Source organism: Brassica napus, chromosome C2, assembly GCF_020379485.1.
Source record: "Brassica napus cultivar Da-Ae chromosome C2, Da-Ae, whole genome shotgun sequence".
Lineage (NCBI taxonomy): Eukaryota > Viridiplantae > Streptophyta > Magnoliopsida > Brassicales > Brassicaceae > Brassica > Brassica napus.
In genome coordinates, this window is record NC_063445.1 from 1,222,221 (window position 1) to 1,237,138 (window position 14,918).

Below are 14,918 nucleotides of genomic sequence, written 5' to 3' on the forward strand. Positions count from 1 at the left end.
CCTTTCATTTAAAAGCTCAAATCTGTGAATTGTAATTAAGGTATATGGTTTTTGGCTTCATCAAAATATATAGTTACGAATTGATTTACAGTAAACCTTGTTTTATGAAATTATTCATGTCATATCATTTTTTCGGATTTTATGATGAAGCAATCCATATACATGAGTAGTATAGTTTGACCAGGTACTAGACAAAGCCAAATGAAACATTTTGAAAAAAATTATATAAACATAAGTTCTCATTTTCGTAAAAAAAGATTATTGAAATCTTTATTTAACCGCCATAGCCCCTAAAATTTCACGGCCTGTCCTGGGTTAATATAAAAGCACATTGCATACTCGCGCATATAGACCACATGCACCGATGGCTAACATATGTATGAATTGTGATACAAGGACTAAACATGGCTAGCATTATAGAATCACATATATCAAATGATTTCTATATTTTAAACGAAAGAACATGAAAACTACCTACTATTTTTACAAATAGTGTGTAATCAAACATATAATTAACCATTTTCTTTTGCTGCCGCTGTCGCCAAAATGTTCACGTTTCAAGTCGCTCATAAAATAGCAGACGTTTGTAACGCTGTGAAACCTAGCTAGCTAGTAGCTAGCTTATTCATGTTCCTTGTATCTGAACTTATTGTCGACGTAAACTTATTTTCTTATATATATATATATATATTAACTTAATAACTTGCTCTAACGCATATATCAGTCTAGTATTGAACCGAACGTACAGTCGCATAAGGAACTTATTTTCCACGTAAACTTTCCAAACAAAAGCAGATCCCATACACCAATGTGAGACGCCAGAAGTAGGTTTCCGACAAATTTTTTTTTTTTTGCTAACCGAGTATCCTGGCCCCACCGAGGTGGTCCAGACTAGAGACTGAAGTGAGCAAGGACGCTGCCAGGGCGTCACCATGTGGCTCACCGTGTAACGGTCTTCGGTCTCGGATGCTGCAGCCCATATGTAAATTCCGCAGTGGCCAAGGCTCGAATCCAGGGGCGGGCACTCCAGCTGGAGCCCGACAATTTTATTTCATTATGTATATTCATACATCTACTATAAGATAGTGGGGATATATCATATAATATAAGTTGTAGGCACTTGTGCTTTTCTTTATTCTATCTTGTTTTTTCTTCTTTTTTGCCAAGTTAGAGTACCCCTAGATTTAGCTTTTTGTAAAATCTGAACATCATTAATATGATATTAGCATTCTTAGCAAAAAAATATATCATATAATTATCTTTCTGTTGGTTAATAAATATTTTTGAAAAAAATTCCATGAAAATGAAGCAAAAATTTCACGCAACAAATGAATGTTATCATGTATATGTATTTACTGTTTTAAGGAACTAAATCAATATTCTTTAAACACTCCAACACATGAACAACACTTTTTATTCCATCTGCTTTTGAAGTAAAGGGATCATCTAATTAGTTTCGTTGCTTATCGATTCTCTTTCATTTTCCTCATGAAGAATCTATTCTGTTATAAAGTTGTTACGCGTGATGTATGAAATGTACATATACACGTATACTAATATCATACTTTGAGCAGTTTCTCACTATTATTATCTTGAAGTCTATATACTTTTGACTAAGAATATAGTTTTATATATTTATAAAATAAAACCGGTCATGATAATAACTGCTGATACCTTTATCAAACTGATAGACCACAGAATAAGACAGCAGAAATAGAATAAATGATTGTACGTAAGAGTTGTACAAAACTAATTAATCTGGAGTCTATAAAACCAATTTACACTAATCAGAATGAACTAGTCACGTGTTTAATGTGATCTACTACAAAAAGATGAATTTGAGTTCCACACAACATCTTTCATAATCACTTATGTAATATAAAAAATGCCCATTTTGAAGTTTGGATAATAACGAAATAAAAGTTGATTAACTCGAGTTACCTTTCACAACCAGATTCCCAAACCCCTAAAACACTCGAAATAAGTTTTGTATTTTGCTAATTACAGATACGTACATACTTCAGATGAATCTGAAATCTCACCCCTCGGTTAATTCCGTACTTAACATGAATACGTATACTCACGTGTCGTATCTAAGTAATTAGTACGCTATCTTTCTTTTTTACTGATTTTATTTATTTTCCACTCGTTTATTTTCCAGTTAGAACAGACACTTATTAATACTCTCGTAAGACGACAAAAAAAAAAAATCTCTCGTCATTGATATGGGCCATTCCTTATCGGTGTTTTGGGCCTGTCTTCGTAAGATCCCAATCTGCTTCCATATAGAGTTTCAAACATGACACATCTAAAAACTGTAAGCATGGAGACAGCCGCCATAAACGGTCAGATAATCATCTCGAGTCAAACAAAACCATGTAGTTTGTTAGGGTACTTGTGAGAAAAGATTCTGATAATTAGTTTTTTTTTCTCATTCGTCTGGATCCTACTACCTAGAAAGAACAATGATGATATTGTGGTACGATACAAAGTTACACACTAAGCAAAAAGATAAAATGCTCTACATCTCTATCTCTCTAACCTGGAACCTATACAACACTTCAACCTATCAAAAGTCCTGGCAGGAAAGAATCCTAATTTACAAGTTAGAATTTAATCAATGTGGAGTCAGTCATGTAACGTGGGAGTGTGGTGTAAAGACCTGCCTTCTTATATCCATCCTTGAATGGTTCCCTCGATAGCCCGCCCCAGGACCCGAGCCAGTTTTAACCGCCCTGTGCCACTCAGGCGGAAAGGTTACTTGAACAGCACCACCTCCACTGGCATCAACAACCCACCACCTTTGCTTCACTTGAAGGCGGATTTTTGCAAAAATAAGATTTTAAAAGTTTTTTTGTTGTTGGGGTCAGCTATCATCAACTGGTTTCTTTGTGAGACTGACTCCTTTTGCCTTCTCCATTTCTGCTTCTTTGGCGGCTTTCTTCTTCTCCAATTCCTCTTGCTTGATGTTCTCTTCGTGTGCTTTCTTGAACAACCTTATAAAATTCAAGAGGGTCGCAGTAACTGCAGCCATCCATCACCCAGGTGTTAGCTATATAACAACATTGAACGACTTTCTAATGTATTGCACAAATAATAATGCAGTTTATATTCAGCGCCTGACCTTGTTCAAAGGGACAACGTTTGGGATCTTCTCCAAAATAGTACGCAAGTGCATCAGCATTATTGCCCTGTCCATTAAAAAGACAAAATAAAGATACTTCAGGATCAAAGGTATTGTCACATGTAAGACCATGGGATCTAGTAGAGGTTGAAAAATTACCACGACCGAGTAAAGACTCGATACAGTTGCCACTTCAGTCGTAGCAACGGAAATGAAGTCCTTCAATGTCTGTTATCAAAAACATAAGACTAGATTTTAGCATCCGGAAGTAGTTAAGTCTTAAAAACAGCTGAAAATCATGAAATATGAAGAAAAACCAAACATACTTTACGGAAAACTTCAGAAACAGGACCATCACTTTCAGATGCAGTGAGCTCCTGGTTCAGTTTCTCCAACCCTTTGATAATAGCTTGCATTTCCTCCGCCAGCGACTTCAATTGTATCTAAAATCAACAAGATAATCAAATGATTGAGCCAGTTAAAACCAAGGAATAGAGGAAGGATAAAGCACAAAGCCACAAAGGGAAACCTTTGAAGCTGATTCAAGACTTCCAAGATCCTTATGAAAGTCCAGTAGATCTGATCCCTTGGAAGCAAGGACCTGTAGAAAGAGATGTTCAGACCATTTTCTAAAAACAACCCTCAACAGAAGAACCTAAAAGGCTGCTTTTTGAGATTGTGTGCTTTACCTTGCAAAGATAGTGCATGAGAGTCATCTTGCTGTTAGCAGCACGTGTATCGCTTAGTTTTAATAAACTGTCCAACTTGAATCCCACTGCAGCGCCTGCACAGAAAGTAGAACAATGGTTTTTATTAACCACAAAGGATATGCGTTCAAACAAAACAGGTAACAAAGGCACCATTCTTGTAAAATAATAATATACTAATACTTACCCCTGGCAGTTCCTTGGTTCAATGTGTTCCCAAGATAAAGAATCTTTTTCATAATCTCTTTTAGCTTTTGTGAAGTACGAACCTGATGAGCAAGCAATGAGGAGAAGAAGGCTAAGCAAGAGATATATATATGGACTAAAGAGAATACTAGAGTTAAGTTCTTGCAAGCATCTGACCTCATCACACGCAGAATTTACCGCATTTAAACTTTTTTTGAATTCTTTTATCTGCACAAAAACCATTCATTAATAATAAGACCACTAATTCAAAACTACATAGACACTAATTCAATAACAGTAACGCCACCGGACCTGAGTGCCGAACTGAATCTTGAAGGAAAATACTCTCATCTTCGATTCTACTCGTGGCACCTTCATTAGCTCAAGGAAGTACTGCGGTAACAAAACGATAAGAGACCAAAACGTATTAGCTAAGGAGATCGTTAAAAGTTTAAAACTATCTCAAGATTCAAACAGACCTGCTCACACTTTCCCAAGGTCGCCTTGTCACCAGTGTAGTTCTACAGCAAAACAGTCAATTACAACCAAGATTGAGGAACCAAGAAGAATGATATATTTCACACAAGACATCTGAAATAAAGAGACAAGTCAATACCTTAAGAAGTTCCATCTCTTCCTTGGTTGGACAAAACTTTATAAGATTCTCTATTTGATCAATATCTAGTACAGTATCATCCATTGCCAGAACTGCAGCCTGGTTGATGCAAAGAAAATTGAGAACAATGATCAATACTATAATAGATAAACCAGTGATGACTTGTACTCAGCTAAAGTAGGTTTGGAGTTTACCATCATATCAGGCAGCGGCATCTTCACTTTCGTAAGCATAATTTCCGTGTTATTGGCTCTCCTAAGATCAATCTGAAAATCATAAGAAAACACATAAATCAAACAGTGAGATATTAATATCTTTTACAGCAGGTGGTACTCAGATTCCAGGCATATGACCAAAGTCTCCACTAAGAAAAAGAGCAAGTTATCTGGTCATAACAAAGACTTTAGCATATTTAACATTACCAGTTGAATTTTTTCAGGTTTTGCCCCAACCGATTTTCTTCGACCTCCAGCTTTATCAACCGGCTTTGGCACTATAGCAGAGAAAAGGGTCTCTATTTCTGATACATCAAACTCAGGTGCACTAGCAGAAACAAAGAAAAAAATGATGATCAATAACACAAGAGGGGTATATATATATTAAATAAGGAATGTGAAAGTTAGTGCAATACGTCTGTCCTTGTCTCTGTAACTCATCCCATAAGCTTCCCTGCAAGGCCCTTGTTACTTTAACCCAGTGTAAAGGCTTCAGAGAAGACTTTTTTGGAGCTGAAGACCCCAAACCTGGACGTGCAAGACCACGCCCTCTTCCTGCACCCTTAAGATCTGGAGGTGCACCAGGAGGTCTAGGTCCAGGAGGTGGAGGAGGTCCACCAGGAGGTCTTGGTCCAGGAGGTGGAGGTGGACCAGGAGCACGACCACCAGGAGGCGGTGGAGGGGGAGGTCCAGGAGCTCTACCACCAGGAGGCGGAGGAGGAGGAGGGGCTCCTCCACGCATCGGAGGAGGTGGTGGCGGTGGGGCTCCTCCACGCATTGGGGGAGGTGGTGGCGGTGGGGCTCCTCCACGCATTGAAGGTGGTGGTGGTGGTGGGGCTCCTCCAGGAGGAGGTGGTGGAGGCGGAGGTCCACCAGATCTAAATGGAGGTGGTGGTGGTGGCGGAGGTCCACTAGTTCCAAATGGAGGTGGTGGTGGCGGCGGAGGTCCACCAGATCTAAATGGAGGCGGTGGTGGTGGTGGAGGTCCAGTAGATCCAAATGGAGGCGGTGGTGGTGGCGGAGGTCCTCCAGATCTAAAGGGAGGTGGTGGTGGTGGCGGAGGACCATTAGATCCAAATGGAGGTGGCGGTGGTGGTGGAGGTCTACTGGATCCAAATGGAGGTGGTGGTGGTGGAGGAGGTGAAGTTTTACCAAATGGAGGTGGTGGTGGTGGCGGAGGTCCACTAGATCCAAATGGAGGTGGTGGTGGTGGTGGTGGAGGTCTAGTAGATCCAAATGGAGGTGGAGGAGGTGAAGTTTTACCAAATGGAGGTGGTGGTGGTGGCGGAGGTCCAGCAGATCCAAATGGAGGTGGTGGTGGTGGCGGAGGTGGTGGAGGAGGGGCTCCATGACTCGGTGGTTGAGGAATTGAACCTACGTGACCAAAAGGAGGCGGTGGTGGAGGTGGAGGTGGTGGAGGGGCTCCATGACTCGGTGGTGGATGAATTGAACCTACGTGACCAAACGGAGGTGGTGGAGGAGCTCCATGACTCGGTGGCTGTGGAGGAGGAGGAACTGAACTTACGTGACCAAAAGGAGGAGCAGTTGGAGATCCATAACTTGGTGGCGGAGGTGGAGGGATAGGGACTGACTGCGCTTTACTAAAAGGAGGAGGAGGAGGTGGTGGTGGTGGAGGTGGAGGAGCAGCAGAAAAACCGTTAATAAGAGACGTCTTGGGTGATGGCGAAGGTGCAATACTCATATAAGGCAACAGGGGAGGAGGAGGAATGTGACCTCCACTGGATTTTGTTGTATTTGATGAACTAAAAGGAGGAGGTGGTGGTGGTGGCGGTGGAGGTGGTGGAGAATTGTAAGATGTAGAGCCTTCCTCATGAGTTTCAATAATCGAAGCATACCCAGGCTTCCACGGTGGTGGAGGTGGTGGTGGAGGAGGTTGAGAAGTAGAACATGCCGTAGAAGTTGCCAAAGTCGAAGTATACACAGACTTCCATGGAAGAGACGGTTGCAACACGGTTCGATTGTTTGGTTTCTCAGATGCAAAAGGAGGAGGAGGTGGTGGTGCAGAAGGAGGAGGTGGTGGTGGTGGCAACGTGGTTCCACTGTTTAGTCTCTCAGATGGAAATGGAGGTGGTTCCGGTATATGAGATGTTTGAGAGCAGCTCTCATTTTGTCTATGTGAAGAATAACTAGGCAATGGTGGTGGTGGAGGTGGCGGTGGAGGTGATGCAGCCGCTTGTGAAACTGACGTAGCCTCACTGGTTAGAGAAGGCAGGGAGGGAGTTGCAGGTGGATGCTGAGGTGTTGGAGGCGCATGATGTGGAGACACAGGTAGAGAAGGCGGCTTATCCTTTGGGCTAGAATCTGGCGACAACCAAATCGGAGTCCGACTCCTCATAATATCCGACGAAGAAACAGTCGCTCTCAGATACTTAGTCTTAGCATCTTTTGTCACCACGCCATCAGGCGATGTAGCTCTTTTACCATCCTTGAGAGAAGTGGTGATCGAAGCAGGAGCACTGTTTGTCCTCGTTGGAGGGTACGCCACATGCATAGAGTCTTTATACGAGCCCTTGTTTGAAGGAATCCACCGAGAAACTGCATTAGGCTTAGCCATTCTAACATTACCACCACCCTGAGTTTCTTGCTGCTTAGACTTTGGCTTCACTGAATCTCCAGCCGGTTTTGCATTTGCTCCGACCACTTTCCTTGGCGCAGCTTTTGCTTTGTCAGATACAGGGATGCTGAGATTAGCATCTGCTTTCTGAGTTGTAGACTCCAAATCATTGCCTTCTCCATCACCATTCTGTTGACTCTCTTCCGTTCTAGAATCACTCTCCTTTGCTTCCACTGTCCTCTTCCGCTGCTCATCACTATCATCTATCCCTATATCCTTCACTGAGTCATTTGTATCTGCCTTCCCATCTGACCTATACTGTACATCATCGACAGTTATATCCTTAACCGGATCTGCGCTAGCCTCATGTTTATGATTCGAATCATCAGACGCACAATCTAGAAACGCATTGGGCTCCACGTCCCCCTTCCACACCTCTTTACCCTCAGAATCATCTGAAGCACTATCAACAACCACAAAACTATCTGAGTCCTCTCTCTTCAAGTCATGCCCCTCAATCGCATCGCTAAAAATCTCCTCCACCTCGTAAAACTCCTCAGGTGAAGCCATATCAAAGTCGTTCTCATCATCATCTGATACTGGGGCTGTTGCAATAGCAGGCACCACGGTATCAGCACCAGAGAAAAGCACCTGATGCATTTCACACTTTAACAGCCTCATTTAAACAAATAATCAGATCAAAATTTCACACAATGGCGGCAGGCGCTTACCTCTGCCTTGAACTCCTTTGGGAACTGGTCCTTGGCATCCCAAAGTATATCCATCTCCTCCCGTTCCACAATTAAAATGTTACCACGTACAAACGCTGTGTGGAACATGATTCTAAAGACCATCTCCTCACGCACCAAATCGTCGTGCAAGTGTATACATTCCAGAACAACGTCCCCTTGAACTCGGCACTGGATGTCTAGTTTCACCAGGATACACTCTTCCTGCATGATAAGATCAAGATAATGAACATTGCCTAGAGAGAAGCGTGTTGCTGCTATAATAAAACCACCAAAAGAACTCCTATACTAAACAATGTCTTGTACATAAATAAATGTGATGATCATATTTATATACTTCCTCTATTTCAATCTATTATATTATCTTTTGTAGCAAATTAAGTATGTTCTCACTGTTCTAGATTAAAAAAAAATATTGTTTGACATTTGCGACCAATTACATATAATACTGCATTTTATCTTATTGGTTGAATTAATTTTATTTAGTGATTTTTTATGTATCCAAGATAAAATTTATCATTTCTTTATTCTTTGTGCATTAACCTTAAACACCTAGTAAAATGAAACAAGCGGATGTGACAGATACAATGGTTTGACAAAGTACCTGTTGGTAGAGACGAGTGTGTTTATTTGTCTTTGGTGTGGAGAACAGAACCACAGAGCTCCTGTTGGCTTTGGACTTAGGATCCTGACCGTAAACCCGGATTATCGGTCTGCACCCCTTCAAACCCTCAAAATGCGGAAGATCTCTGAGAATCAAACAATCCAAAAGAAGAGGAGTATCCGACGGAGGCCAATCAGAGGTCAAGTTTCTTCTAGAAATGTACTGAAGGTATCTGAGCTGAGAAGGCTGAGGGTTAAGAGGAGAGAGTATATGAAGAAGCTCCTTGGGAGCTTGCTTGTGCACCATCTCTAACGTCTTCTGCTCGCCCTGATACTGCTTTCTATACAATAACAGCCCTGATAACATGAATGCGAGAACAGGCCAGCCGCCTTTCTCGCAGTGCATCAGGAGAACGTTTTGCTGGCCTTCTAGTGATAGCCAGCTTTCGCTCGATTTTAAGAAGTGATGGATCATCTCGAGAGGTAAGAGCGGACAGGTTTCGTATTGCCGAGGGTAGTCCATGACCGTCATGTCGTATTGGGATAAGACGTCTGAGATTTGACTCCGCTGCTCTCCTTCTCTGAAGTTGAAGACCATGAAGGATGCATCAGGGAAGTGGTCTTGTAGCTGAGCGACGATGCCGCCCAGGTAGAGTTTGTACTCGTCCTCTCCCATAACATCGCTCGAGAAACAGCAGTCGAAAACTGCAATTAAAATAAAAGAAAACAAGAGAAGAAGATGAGAACTGCAATGTGGCAGCAGCTTCAAATGAATGAAACATCATCAGCAGGACATTAAAAGAAACAAAGGCTTTGGTTCCTGTGAGAAAGGAATATTCCGACAAAGCTTATTAAAGTGTTGTTGAAAGAGATTCTGATTCCTAAAACACAAAGACTAACAGATACTACAAGCTCCATTGCAAAGCTATACTCCCAATCTCCAACACATATCAGCTATTCGTAACTATAATGAAGTGCAATGAGGCAGCAGCTCAAATGAAAGAAACATCATCAGCCGAACATTAAAAGAAACCAAGGCTTTTGGTTCCTGTCGGAAAGGAATATTCCGACAAAGCTTATTAAAGTCGATTCTGATTCCTAAAACCTCTAAAACACAAAGCCTAACAAATACTAGAAGCTAAGCTAATGACATAATCCATTTGCAAAGCTATACTCAATCAAATTGCCAAAAAAAAAAAAAGCTCATATCTTTGTTAAGATGAATTGATCTCATCCTCTAAAGTTGGAAGCTTTTTTACCATAGAGACGCTCGGAGATCTCGAGAAGGTGATCGGGAGGCTTTTTGTAGAAGAAGCGACGGAACAGCGCCATGGGAAGGGCGGCGCTGTCTCTCCTCGGATCAGATCCAAACCAACAAGCAGATCATTCTCCAATTCTCTATTCCCCTTTACCTAAACCTCAGATCCACCCTAATTCAGATGCGCAAACCCTAATTTTCACCCCCCAGCTAAAACAAATTTACAATAGCCAGATAGAAAGAGACAACAAATCGCAGAAACCTCTCTCTCTCTCTGTCTCTCTCTCTCTCTCTCTCTTCCAATTATGAAACGAGGCAGCTCGTAATAGCAAGGCCAACGATGCAATTCCAGATTACTACTAATATCGATCTATGTACAAATGGGGAAACTCTTCTTGGACAAAAATGGAAACAAATGAATCTTCAAAGCTAATCAGATAGTTTACAAAAATAAACAATAGATGGAAGTGACAGTGAGATGGAGGAGAATTTCAGGTGAGGAGATGGAGCAGAAATAAGGAAGAATGAAATGAATTGAATCGAGATTTCGAGAAATCTTCCAATCAAAATATTTTTTTTTTTTTTTATTCATAATTAGAGAGAGCTGTTAATTAATTATAGCCAGAAGAAAAAGGCTTTATTTGATTTTTACTCTTTAACCAAACCGAATGACAACGTAGTCCGGGTGGAAAGAGGGGAGACCCGGTTCGGAGTTCCGACACACGACACGACCATTCTCCACCAGCTGTTTGTCTCGTCGTCCTACGTGGGAATGTAAACAGTGTTCATAAAAATTACAGCCACGTTTTCTCTGACAAACAACAAAAATACAAAATATAAAAAGAAGTTCAATTTGTGATTTTCCATCTGTCGAAACACGCTATTGACTTAAAAACTAGTCAACAAAATATATATTTAGAAACATTTCAGAATATAAACATTTAAAATTACAACAATATTTAATCGGTGATAGTATGTAAAGGTTTCCATTTTTCGTTTGTGAAGTAATTTGAATAAAGGGACTGGTCGGAAAAAAAATAATTTGAATTAAAGGGGATTTTGTATTTTCTTATCCTTTGAAGATAAGGTATCTCTTATTTAATTTTATCAAAGATCAGAAAAGGGACAATAATATGTCTACATACCATACCTAACCTTGTGCTTTTCGCATAAAGAGGCCTCAAGTTGCATATTTGTTATCCAAAGGCCCATATATAAGATTTGGGCTTGTTCGTCAACGGCCCAACTGTCTTTCTCTCACTTCGTGACTAACTGAGAAGTGTGTACGTGAGTGGCGTCATAGCCCAAGTACGAGATCAACGGCCTCTTTCATGGTGTTTGTTGCAATAAGGACTATGTGAAATGTTTGGGCTTAATATAGTCAACGGCTAAATTGTCTCTCGGCTACTCCAAACACAGAGCCTTCTCAGTTTTTCTCATGGACCATCACGCATTGCCATGACCATGACTATTGTGTTTCTGTTTTTTCAACGGAAAGGTTACAAACCAAGTTGCTACATCTTTCTTAACAAGGATCTCCATTGATTTTTGGTATGTTACTATCACTGTATCGAAGGAAACAAATGTATAAATAATTAAATACAAAAATATCAAACAAACCATAACGAACCAAACTAGATAAAAAGGAAGAAAGAGAGGTCTTTCTTTGTAACGTACTAACGTAACAAAATAATTTAACAAAACAAAGAATACATAACAAGAGAAGAGTTTCAAGAATTGAAATTTGTAAAGTGAGAGCTTTGCATAGCTTCTTGAAGGAGTTCATGATCATCCCAACAATCACGATACGTCTCAAGATTTTCTTGTGAATTGTCGAGAGCAGACAAACAAAGTAGTTTTCTCCATTCTTCCAAATGCGGAAAGCCAACATAATCTGCATACTTGTCGCAATACTATATAGCAAAAAAAAGTTTAAAATTTTATCATTAGGTCATAAATAAAAAATTAAAAACGTGTTTAGAGGGTTTTATTACTGTGAAATCAGCAATGTCGTGAGTGTTGTGTTTAGGGACACCAGCGAGATCTCTTGACCGGTAAAAGTCAGCGACAGATTGCAACATTTGGTCGGAAGAAGGAAGAGATAACTTTCCAGACAATACTTGTGCTATCCATTTTGCTTGTGCTTCAAAGAATGGGAACCCTATTAACTGCAAAGCACCAAAAAAAGAATATTTTGAGAAATTATAAATCAAGATTAATCTGTTGAAACAAAATAAAATAATTAAAAGTGTAGAGAGAGAGACCTTTCTAGGGATACCGACAAAGGAGAGAGAAGGGGAGAGAGGCGGAGGGAAAGTATGTTCGAAGAGTGGACCGACTCTATCATCATCCACTTCTACTCTTCCTTTACTCTCAAGAAATGGAAACTTGTACGAGTACCTGTTTTTTTATTCAAAATATAATTAAATAAATACGATAAAATGTTTTTAAAATGACAAAAATCTATTACTACTGTAGAGTATAACAACATCATGTACCCAAGAACTAGGGAACTGAAATTAATTGAGATGAACAATGTGAAAAATCGATTTGTAGCCCACTCAATACGACATTATAAAGTCCCACATCATGATTAAAAGTAAACTAGCTAATAGTTTAGTTTAGTAGTTATCGACAACATAGCTATAGGTTCAGTAATTTATATATATATCGACATTATTTTAATCAATTTGATTTTCTAGTAGAAGAACTAAGATATAAGTTACGCATTATCATGCAGATTCAAATGATCAACCATACTTTAACGTGTTTGGACGTTTTTCTCATTTTTGTTTATTGATTATAGTATTACAACTACTTATGATGTCGATGAAGACCTCGTTACTCCCAAAAAGTCATGGTCAATTAAACTGAACTTAACGCTTAATTAATTACGACTAAATCACTACCGAAGGAGCCATCATCACATGTTTGTCTTACGTAACAGAAACAAAAAGTAGTAATTTAGACTATTCGTCATCTTGCATGAAAGAAACACATGGTGCTTTTTTACGCTTAATTTGTTATATATGCGTGAATTTTGGTTTTGTAATCATATTAAACAATATATAAAGATGAGTCTTACCCGGTGCAGTATAAAATTGTATCAGCGACGACCCAAGATCCATCCACAAAGATGACTCTCCCATCATCTTTTAAACATTCAATCTACCGAGACAAAAAAATCAAAGAAAAAAAATATTTTTAATCTAAATTTACACATACTAATTTAATTTAGCATAGCATGGTATATTAAGTAATCAGAACCTGTGGTTGAAGATGAAGGTTTGGGTATTTGGAAATGACTTTGGAAAGTCCAGAAGTTATGTCAAGTGACTTGGAACTTAAATGAACTTCCTTTGCCTCTTCCACAAGCTCTATTGATATGTCTTGTCCACTCATTGAGTTCCCAACCACCACCACTACCTATCACCACCATCATCATACATCACCAAATTTAAACTAAGATCTATATATAAAGAGGGAGAGATTTAATCACCTCATTACGAAATGGATCAGGCACCCGGTAAACATGGCTATGAACTTGCTTTCTTTTCCAAGAATCCATTCCTATAATCAATCATCAAAGAACCAAAATCAATAAACGGACCTATACTATAGTCAAATAATTAACATGATGTGAACCACTACATAACGTTTGAAACCAACGATAGATATATACCTTTTATAGAGGGCAATCTAGGGTGAGAGTAGTGACCAGTAGCAACAACAACAGCATCAAAGATCTCTTCAGTGACCTTACCACTTAGTTTCTCTTTACTTCTCACAATCCATCTCTTCACATCTTCATTTTTATCTTCTTCCCCTACAAACTCAACCCTGACATTAAACCTAATCATCTCTCTTACCCCAAAAGCTTCACTAAAGTCCTTAAGATACAACCAAAGCTCCTTATGCCCTGGAAACCTCCTCATATCTCTCCCTTTCTTCGCTAGAAATGGAAAATCCGAATAACCCATTATCTCTCTCGGTGAGGTTAGCCTCAAGGAAGAGTAAATGCTGCTATGGACCTTAAGTGCACCATTAGTAGGAACACTTCCTAAAGGATCTTCTTCTTTCACGTTTGGTTGATACAACCATTGACCTCCTACGTCGTTGTTTTGCTCCATCACCACCACTTTGTGTCCTTCTTTTCTTAGCTCCCTTGCCGAGACTAGCCCAGACGGTCCAGCTCCAATCACACACACCTTCTTTGATCGGCTTCTTGATGCTTCTGATAATGTGACCGAAACCATTCTTGTTAATTTAAGAAAAGATGGATTTAGTAGTATGCCTTTTTTTATTTGGTGTTGTTGTGTAGTCTCGCGTGGGATGTTGTATTTATAGTTGAAATTGGGACTCTTCTTTTTGTGAGGTAAATTAATTAAGACTTCCTCACTACTACTACTCGATACGTCTTTTTCTGTTTTCTCTACTTTTTTCTTGGTTATATAATTATTTCACATAAATATTCATATACTTTAATTACATGGTTGCAGATCTCTTAAATAAAACTACTCTGTTTATTTGTTGGAAAAGTAATAATTTAAGAGCAGAGCCGGTCCTAGTAATTAAGTGCTAGAAAGCAATATAAAAAATTATGGTCAGAATCTCTCGATCCACAACCTGTAACACATATAAGATCAAGCCAACCATTGGTACTGAGAACTTTCTGTCCATATGTGACCGTTTAAGATCATAATATTTGGTGGCCGGAAGCACGGTTTTCTTCATTTTTTTGAACGTCGCACGGCTTTCTTCCAAAGCCAGCTCTATTTAAGAGAGAAGACGTACATGACAAAATCAGAGGTGGCAGACTATTTGTAACTTCTTTTCAAGAATGCACACACAATACGAATCTCTTAAATTCGAGTGGCATGATAAT

The 14,918-nt window shown here is 39.6% G+C and overlaps 2 protein-coding genes across 2 annotated transcripts; both read right to left on the bottom strand.

The window, feature by feature from the left end:
• Positions 1–2,408: 2,408 nt before the first annotated feature.
• LOC106422654 (formin-like protein 20) lies at positions 2,409–10,619 on the bottom strand. The gene is made up of 17 exons (XM_048746719.1): positions 10,035–10,619; positions 8,777–9,480; positions 8,155–8,376; positions 5,265–8,074; positions 5,056–5,176; positions 4,828–4,899; positions 4,634–4,732; positions 4,497–4,538; positions 4,330–4,410; positions 4,195–4,245; positions 4,019–4,100; positions 3,814–3,908; positions 3,654–3,725; positions 3,451–3,567; positions 3,284–3,352; positions 3,125–3,191; positions 2,409–3,024 (listed from the first exon to the last, which is right to left on the bottom strand). Exons 1-17 carry the CDS (start codon positions 10,105–10,107, stop codon positions 2,867–2,869), a joined length of 4,935 nt encoding a protein of 1,644 aa, XP_048602676.1. The 5' UTR covers positions 10,108–10,619; the 3' UTR covers positions 2,409–2,866.
• Positions 10,620–11,548: 929 nt separating this feature from the next.
• LOC125581379 (flavin-containing monooxygenase FMO GS-OX-like 9) lies at positions 11,549–14,370 on the bottom strand. The gene is made up of 7 exons (XM_048746721.1): positions 13,716–14,370; positions 13,533–13,603; positions 13,301–13,459; positions 13,119–13,201; positions 12,298–12,433; positions 12,028–12,201; positions 11,549–11,946 (listed from the first exon to the last, which is right to left on the bottom strand). Exons 1-7 carry the CDS (start codon positions 14,287–14,289, stop codon positions 11,764–11,766), a joined length of 1,380 nt encoding a protein of 459 aa, XP_048602678.1. The 5' UTR covers positions 14,290–14,370; the 3' UTR covers positions 11,549–11,763.
• Positions 14,371–14,918: the final 548 nt, after the last annotated feature.

Bases quoted from the DNA above. Each gene is read 5' to 3' on its own strand.
- LOC106422654 (XM_048746719.1), bottom strand. From the start codon at position 10,107: ATGGCGCTGTTCCGTCGCTTCTTCTACAAAAAGCCTCCCGATCACCTT. The intron at 8,377-8,776 runs GTACTTTGTCAA...CTTATCATGCAG, and splicing joins ACACTCGTCTCTACCAACAG to GAAGAGTGTATCCTGGTGAA. The intron at 8,075-8,154 runs GTAAGCGCCTGC...GAAATGCATCAG, and splicing joins CAAAGGAGTTCAAGGCAGAG to GTGCTTTTCTCTGGTGCTGA.
- LOC125581379 (XM_048746721.1), bottom strand. From the start codon at position 14,289: ATGGTTTCGGTCACATTATCAGAAGCATCAAGAAGCCGATCAAAGAAG. The intron at 13,604-13,715 runs GTATATATCTAT...GATTGATTATAG, and splicing joins TAGATTGCCCTCTATAAAAG to GAATGGATTCTTGGAAAAGA. The intron at 13,202-13,300 runs GTTCTGATTACT...TTGTCTCGGTAG, and splicing joins ACCTTCATCTTCAACCACAG to ATTGAATGTTTAAAAGATGA.